We start from the raw sequence: 9,049 nt of genomic DNA, 5'->3' as shown, positions 1-9,049 counted from the left end.
AACTTAAGTTACTTAGTTGGCTAAACTCAACAATTTAAGCCTTAAATTGTTAAATTTTAAGGCAGCCAGGTTACAAATTATTTTAAGTTGAACGAGCCATGTTTTGTACTGTTTCTGTTACATGTATTAGAGATTATCTATCACGTGACTGTGACGATAGGATGATGTAAGAAATATTAGATTAAAAAATTATTAATTATTTCCCCCCTGCCATTGTTCTCCTAATGCATAGATATACAGTTAATTGTTTATTCATGTTATATGTCAGTCAATAATACATAGAATACAGTATATAATGTTAAATGTGCATCTCCAACTTCATATAAAAACTGCCTTGGCATTATTATGTAATTATGTTGGACTGTGGGAAACAATAAGGTTTTTGGAATCTAAGTGCAACAACATGGAAGCCACAATTTCCAATGTTATGGCCTCAAAAACAGTCACTGATCTAGTTGCCTCTGTACAGTGCCCACCACAAGTTCCCAAACCTCAAATGAGAACTTTTCCTTCCAAACCAACACAGACCTAAATACAATACAATCACTTCACAGAGACGAGGCGGCATGTTTTAAATACTACATGAGTCATATTTTCCCTAACTGAATTATGTATTTATGTCAAAAGTGAGATCAAGCATCCTGTCATTGTGTAAATGTGCGGAACAATTTCCCAAAGCTTGTTTACACCCTTGTTAAACATGAATCAAAGCTTTGTAAGTTTCTTCTATAGAGTGTGTTGGCAATGACAGATTACCTTGCATACTGAATGTAAGTGCATATGTTAGAAGACTGGCTTTCTAATAAACTGTGGAGTGCATTAATCATGACTGAGTGTACTTTACACATCCAGATGAAAGAGTGGCAGAACAACAATGCACCATTATGACAAAGGAACTAAAATAAAAATAACATTTCTTTAAAGCTTTTTTGTTCATTTGGGGGAAGTGGAACAAGTTAAGACTCCTAAGGAAAATATCTGTCTCTTCAGCTGCTAAATGCTCCACTGTGTTCACCAACTAGCCGCTAACCTTTTCTGTTTGCCACTTGGCGCTGAGCAAGTAGTTTACAGTGGATTTGTCAGAGCTTTTTCACTAGAACCAAGGCTGATGAGAGCAGTGAGACTGAACCGAAGCCGTAAAAGCTGTGGGATGTAAAACCAAAACAATGAGCTGAAAGACACTAAAACACTCTATGGAGCTGAAGGGGAACTGCATGGTGATAATTATCTGTGGTAGTCACAAGTGACCCCTTTCCAATACATATAGTCATTTGAACCGCTGTTCATATATAATAAACACTGCAGCTTTAACATTTACATTACAATAAAAAAAATAATAATGTGATTACATTAGGCTTGAGATGTTACAAAATGCCACATTTAAATTTATTCATTTGTTAGCATGAGAGCAAATATAGTATATATCTCCACTGTAAGATATTGCTGTGCTTTGAGGTCACAAATTTTGACTAATTTGGTTTACCAAATTAAATATAAAGAGGTGAATATAAGAACACACAGCATGCTGAAATGTGAAGTTTTTTTTTAGAACTATATATTTTCCAGGACCAGGACCTTTTTGTTCTTTCACACCAGCTGGCATTGGTTGGCAGTAGTGGTTGGCATGCTAATGTGTGAAATGTTCAAAAAGTTCAAGGTAATACACTTTGATTTAACAATCTCTGTTATATGCAAATTCAAAGTTCAAAGCTGAGTGAAACACTGTATAGTCTTTGTGTTTAGGAGAAAGTCAAGCTTTTGCCAGTTATTAAAGTAGTCACTGTTGTGAATTACAACCAGCAAATCCCGACCAAACAGGTCATGAAGTCAATATACAATGACTTATTCCTCTGACTTAAACCTCTGATGTTCATCAGCATGACTCCTGGCTACACATCAGATCAGATCAGATTTGGCAGATGACTTCTCTTTAAATCAGGAGTCAGGGTCTCAGAGCTGGTTTGACGACGGCAAAAGTAATCAAAGCATCCTCTTAGCCGTTTGCACAGAGCTCACTTATTTGCTCAGTCGCTCGCCTTTCCAAACTTTGCTTTATTTGTCACATGAATATTTAACAGGTGTCATGAATATTGAAAGATCCTTAAAGGCAATACACCTGTCTCACATTTTAAGAGTCACTGGGAAGCTGAAAATAACTTCATCCATCTTCTCTCTTGTCTGTATCTCAGTCCCTGGTTTATGTATTCTGACAGCGAGAACCTAAAGACACTATAAAATCATATATTTTTAAGCTACCTGACATGCTGTATTGCAATGTATTATTTGATGGCAGAATATACAACAACAACAAATATGTTTATGTATTTGATCAGCATATTTCAACACATGGGCCTCGGGGTTGTTGTTTTTAATCTGTGTATACGTTTTTAATATTTCATGCATCAACCTTCAACCCTGAAAATCCCTCTATTTACAATCATTACAATTCCTCTGAATAGCTAATCGTATTATATGCATGCTCATTTCCACTTTGTGAATAGAGCTAATGAAACATTAGACCCAAGAGCAGCAGATCTGAGACAGCAGGCATGGCAGGGTGTGTTTGTTAATCTTTTTACAGCACACAGTGTCTTGCTTTGGCTGAATTCACTCTTCTTCATGGTGCTGAGCACAGTAAGAGGTCCGTCCTGCTCAAAGGCAGCGAGTGAACCAATAAACCTGAGGGACAACACAGGGATTAATTCAAATAGCGGGAGTTTCATTACACCAAAGCAAACTCAGCGGGTCAGTCATACCTGTCAAATATTGTAACTGAAGTGCAACTGGCACTGGGAGGAACTAGAGCGAGAGTTGCTTTGATTTCTAACTGGAAGATTGATTCTGATCCTTTTACCCCGTGGACCAAGTACTGAGATTTTTAGAATACTACAGTATTAAATAGGCCTACTCTGTTACAAGTAGGTAAGTGTGAGCAGCAAAATGTGCTTAAAGGGTGAAAAGTAAAAGTACTCACTGTTCAAAATCCTCCCATGTAAATGGGATTTTATTATAGTGGAGTAAAAAGTAGACTAGCATAAAAAATATTTAAGTGGAAATATTTAATTAAAACACATTGTGCTTTACAGTACTAAAAATAAATAAATACTAAATACTCTATTTCAAGTTTCTAAAGCAGCATTTGTTTATATCATCTCTGATAAGACATTTTTACTGAAGAGTTTGAGCTACAGATTAAAAATTTACATTTTTCTGTTTTTGATCTTATAACTGAACATTAGGTCTGTTTTTCTGCTGTGTACTGCTAAAAACCAAACCACTGACTATGTTAGAAAATGTTAATAACTTTAGTCTAGTGTTTGTCCTCAAAACCAGTTAAAAACAATTAATTTAGGAGTGATGGATGAGTCCGATCCTGTGTTTTAATTAAACATTTCAAATTGTGCCTTTAAATTGTGGCAATAATCTGTCACTGGTGTTTAAATGTTCTTAAAGCTGCAAAAGTCAAACTAGTTTGTTACAGTTATGTGAATCATCATTTTATTAATGTGTTTATTAAGTATTCCCTCATATAACTGACTGTAGTAGTAAAATATTGTAGTCCATATGCCCCTCTAAGGTGTAGTAAAGTTAAAGTACAGAAACACTCAAAGTACAAGTAAGACACTTAAGAATAAATGTGCTTTTGTGTAATTTATTCCTGACTGAATTTATGCAAATGATTAAAAGTGGTTATAATGGCTTTATTAAGTTGAAAGTCTTTTTAAAAAGTATTTTTGTCTTTTCAAACACTATATTCTTTCTTTTAAGGGCACTGTGACCTGTAACAGCACACGATGAAATAAAAAGGTACAGTCATTTACTGGAATAATTTCTTTCCGTGAGCCTGAGGCAGTGTTTCGAACACTTTGAGCTGTCTATTACAAACACATTGTTTCCTTAAGAACCTGCTGCTTTCTGACGATATTACATATTCGTATCAGATGGATTATCAAGCTGTCTGCTTGCACATTGAACACAGACATCCAATCAAGTCAGAACATGAACAGTACGCTGGTTGAGGAGGCATCGACTGTGAAATGTGAATATTTAAATCGAAGAATACCTGCATGCAACTTGTTGAATGTTATTTGTGCACTGACAGGGATTAAGGTATTTACATGAATACCTTGAGTCTGAAGCTTAAGTGAGCATCTCTGGGAGTGAAATAAAAATGAATCAACTCTGGGCCATGCCCATGTCAAGTTGCAGTGAACACTTTATAAACTAATTTAATCAATTAGGCAAAATGTTACATGTAGCAGCCAGCGAGGACATGGTTCATGGTGCATAAAGTCATACTAATGATGAAATTATTTCATCTTGACAGACGGTATAAACTTTTTAAAAAAACACTGAAGCAAATAAGTTTAACGTAATCTCCATAGAAAACTCAAACTTCACCCATGTTGTATATTTCTAAATAATTTATTTAAATACAGTTTGAGTGGAACAATGTCAAAATGTTATGGCAAGTTAAATTTCCTCCCTTTTTATATACAAGGTACAACACAATTATTAATAACAATAATAATAATAATACTAATATACAAAAACCTATTATTGTAAAACTAATGAATGGCCTTTTGTGTACACAAATGTGAATGTAAGCTAATAAATACTTGCAGTACATTTGTAGCTTCACAATGGTATGCATTGCACCGGTGTTACACATATGTTGATAACAATAAAACAGAAAACTCTCAAATCTTAAATATACACAGCACAATATCCAGTTTGCAAATAAACAAATCTATATTACACATACTTTAACACTGAATACTTACTATAAGTGAGTCATTGTTGAGTCAATATCGAGTTTTAATATATCTCACTGATACAAAACAACCATGCCCGGTTACCAAAACACTAATATCTAACAACACTGGACGTGGATGTGACTGGATTTGAAAACTCTGTATTTGAATTGTTTCTTCAGTATGTACAAATCTATTTACATTCACTATTTTGAGAGGTACAATGGCAAATTCAGACAATTACATTAAACTATATAACAACAGAAGACAGTCACCAAACAATGTGTGATAATGAATCTTTAAGGGACTAGTTTGACATTTTGGGAAATATTTGCTTTCTTGCCGTGAATTAAATGAGGAGACTGATACCACTCTCACATCTGTACACTATGGGGGAGACAGCTGTCCAAAGGTAAAAAAAAAAAGTCTTCCAGCACCCCCAAAGCAACATGTTATATTTCAAAGTATGAAAATGACAGCAAGGATATGCTGGACTATTTTGTCCATCATGAGTGTAGTTAGCCTCTTGAAGTCACTCTTGTCACGTCATGGTCAGTGTTGAGCAGTAATTCATCACTAGTAATAATGTTACTTTTCCCAGTAACTAGTAGTGTAACTAATTATTAATACATTTCAGTAATAATATTAGTTACTCCTCCCAAAAAATATTAGTTAGAATATTACTTTTGTTGTCCCCATCTACTGATTTAAAAAACCAACAATCAAATACATCCTTGTATTCATTTTTGTAATCGTGATATCGTAATAAGTAAAGTAATGATATTACTTTTTAAAAGAGTAATGAGGAATGAGTAATATATTATAATTTTTGAGTACCTAGCCCAACACTGCTCATGGGGATGACAAGACTTCACAAGAAAGAGATATATAACGTGTTCATTAGTGAGCTTTTCATGTGCTGATAGCTGGGCTAGCTGTTTCCCCCTGCTTCCAGTCTTTATGCTAAGCTAACCAGCTGCTAGAACAGACAGATATGAGAGTGGTGTTTATCTTCTCAGTCTTCAGTCTCTTCTAACAATAGCAAATAAGTGTGATTCCCAAAACGTAGAAGGCAACCATTACTTTAAGCTTATGTCACCAACAAAACATCCCATATTTGATTATTTCTAGATCAACATTAGCAGTATTGTTCTATCATTTGACATGGGGCTCTATGTTTGATCTGACCCTTTAAATCAGCGGTGGGTTGAGATTATGGTATTTTCTCCAGGTAAGGCTAGACCTTCTGGATGCTCTCTCTTGCATGAACATGAAAGTGACTTTTAAGTCTAACCTTGTGAGCTGAAAAGCACAATGATAGCATCGTTGTGACAGGGCCAGTCATCCTTGTCATTTTGCTTTGCTTTACATACTGGCTCAAACAGTCTCTACTGACTTGTCAGGTTGAAACTCCTCCAGTGGAGAAGTTTAGACTTGACAAGTCGATGCAAAATTCAGGAAACGTTTTTTCAAGATGGAGGATTTAGGTGTTCAAGTTACAATCAGTCCACCAAAGCATCGCAACGAAAGCTTCTCTGTACACATCTGTTTTAAATTCAAATGTAAGTGCCTCTTATTTAGCTGTTATGTTTAACACTGAGCCACAGACTGCTACATAAACAAGCTTGTACAACAGTATTTTATGTTCCTGGCGAGGCTTAAAATCCCACATGTTGCAATAACACGAACAAACAACAATTACAGTGATACATTACTGATATTGTAGCCACGATACAATCAGTATGGCACAACAATCCAAAACAATTACTGTTCTTTACACTGTATACTTGGCTGTAAAATGTTAAATGACTCCTTCTAAGTAAATGTAAACATTCAAGGACTGAAGGCATTTCCTCTCCAGAGTCGCTGTGCAGACCAACAGCCAGCGAAGATTTGATTGAAAGTGTCACCTCAAAACACTGAAACCAGGCACTCGTCAGTGATCGGAGCAAAAACTTTTTGCTTTTACTACAGAGTGCCTCAAATAGTAAAAAAAACATCAACCATATCGCAGGCTCAGAATAAAAAAAACAAGACGGGAAGGACGTACTGATAAAAGGGAAGGCAAAGAGCAATCAGTCTCTCATGAGAGTGATAGTGCAGAGAAGGGCATTTGTACTCCAAACCCGTCATTGTGAATCAGCATCACACTGGTCACCCGGTCTGAATCCGTTTGGCATTTATGGAAATAAAGTTTGCTCCTGGTTATCAGCCAGTTTTTCTTTTTCTGTCCTCCTACACAGCGAGGAAAACAAGATGTTGCACACTGTTTTGTTCTTTTACATTCTTTTCTGTTGCCTAAAATATGCTTTAAAACACATTTTCCATCACTGCTAACATTCAGCTCTCAAACACACCTCCCTTAATGTATTTCTGGTACTTTTCTTGCCTTTAATGATGCTGCACACGCTGTAACAATGTAAATAATGGGATTTCTTGTTAGAAAAAAAAAAAAATACCAGCTCATTTTCTTCAAACATCTGTGTCTTTGCACCAGCCTTGTTCATTTGGAGCTGCAGGAATCCACTAAGTGATTTTTAATCAGCGCATAATTACATCAGATTGTGGGTCTGCTGGTGCAGTTCACATTTGGATCCCTCACCTAACCCCATTAATATGTGACATTTCGCATTGCCCGGCATCTGAGCACACAGAGAACTTAATAACGATTGACCAAATGATCCATAATGGTATGACTCACAAATTCACCTGTGCACTGAATCATGAAATACAAAGACAGAAAGTGAACGTCTCTTATTCAAATGTGCAAAAGCTGTGCTTGTGAAGTGATGCGCTTGTATCTTTGTGACTTAAACCTACTTTTCTTTTTTTTTAAAGAAGCGTGGTGATTAAAAGCCGCTTAGTAGCTGATTACGGTAACACTATGTTGTTTCATCACTTCCCTTTGTCCATGTCACACTCAAGCAACACATCCTCCAAGAGCGCATGTGTTAATGAGGGAGAGTGTGTCTTTCATCCATAGAGCTTACATACACTGTTTAACATGGGAGTTTTGTACAGCATGTATGTCTGTATCACTGTTCATGTGAGTCATATGCTAGACAGGTCGTCGTGACAGGAGGATGAACCCCGGCTTGTTTTTGGGCTGCATCGTGTCAACATGGTGATCTGAGTGCTGAAGTTGTTGCTGCTGCCAATAGATGGATGTTGGTATTTGGTGTCCGAGCCCATGTATCTCTGCAGGTGCCACCTCCGCCACTTCCTCTTGATCTCTCCTTGGACCTACAATAGATTAAAACAATAACTCTTTAATACAGCCGGCAATTTCCCCTAAATGTGTAGCCCACCAAATATAGTACTAAATCAGGATGTGTCTACAATAACAACACATAGAGTTTAACAGAGACCTGGTTCACTTATATAATAGCTATACTATCAATGTGAGCTTTATTCTCCCATGCCTTACCTTAGCAACAACTATAAGCCATTAGTTATAATACATATCATCATGTGAGCAGCATGAGAACATGCAAAAACCACAAGATGTGAACAGAATTAAATATATATTACAAAACAACTTTAAATGGCTGGAGCTATATAGCTATACAATATATAGAGAAACAGAACATCCTACATTCAGAAGAGTTCTTGAACAGGTTCAAAGACTCTTCTAGGATATTTCAATCGCTTCACAAAACAAATGAAAAAATATTATGCAAAATATATTATTAAGCCACTCTGTATTCAGAAATATACATTTGTAACTTAAATTCATGTCAAATGAAACAAGAATGTTCAAATTCAGGTTTCAGGTTCCAAGTAAGTTTTCACATACGAGGAATTTGCCTTGGTACAGTGAAAGAAAACAAGACTATGGGAGCATATTGGCATTATGTGAAAAACATTATACCATAAATAATTTACAGTTTACCTCGTAGGCACCCAGTATTTACAAAAGTACTTACTTAACATTCATCTAAAATGCCCAATTCTAACTCCCTTTTTTGTCTTCCACTGTACCCACATCTCTTTCTGCCTTCAGTAAGTTCATGATGCTGTTATGCGCCCCCCTCCCCATCACCACCCAGTCTTTGCAGATTCATCATCATCATCATTTCATCAGCCCCAGCAGAGTCATCATCCACCACCACCAGTGTCTGGACTCAATGGGGGGATTTATCTTCCTGCTGCTCAGGGCAGAGGCCCCTCGATTACAAAAATCTCTAAGCACCAAAGACTTTCTGTCAAGACTTAAAGATCCAGTGTGTAACCTTAAGGAGGATCTATTGACGGAAATGACATAATATTCATAGTTTCTCCTACAGACTTAACAG

General features: G+C 36.3%; 1 protein-coding gene across 1 annotated transcript in view; it reads right to left on the bottom strand.

Moving 5' to 3' along the window:
• Positions 1 to 5,493: 5,493 nt before the first annotated feature.
• The window catches only part of vipr1b (vasoactive intestinal peptide receptor 1b), a 47,902-nt gene continuing 44,346 nt past the window's right edge, over positions 5,494 to 9,049 (bottom strand). Inside the window, exon 13 of the mRNA XM_035682445.1 lies at positions 5,494 to 7,997. Coding sequence (XP_035538338.1) covers positions 7,806 to 7,997 — 192 coding nt within the window. The 3' untranslated portion in view covers positions 5,494 to 7,805. The remainder of the gene's footprint in view (positions 7,998 to 9,049) is intronic.

The sequence above is a fragment of the Morone saxatilis genome, unplaced genomic scaffold, assembly GCF_004916995.1.
Source record: "Morone saxatilis isolate NCDOM2014 unplaced genomic scaffold, NCSU_SB_2.0 Contig0, whole genome shotgun sequence".
NCBI lineage: Eukaryota > Metazoa > Chordata > Actinopteri > Moronidae > Morone > Morone saxatilis.
This window is presented reverse-complemented; position numbering and strand designations above follow the sequence as displayed.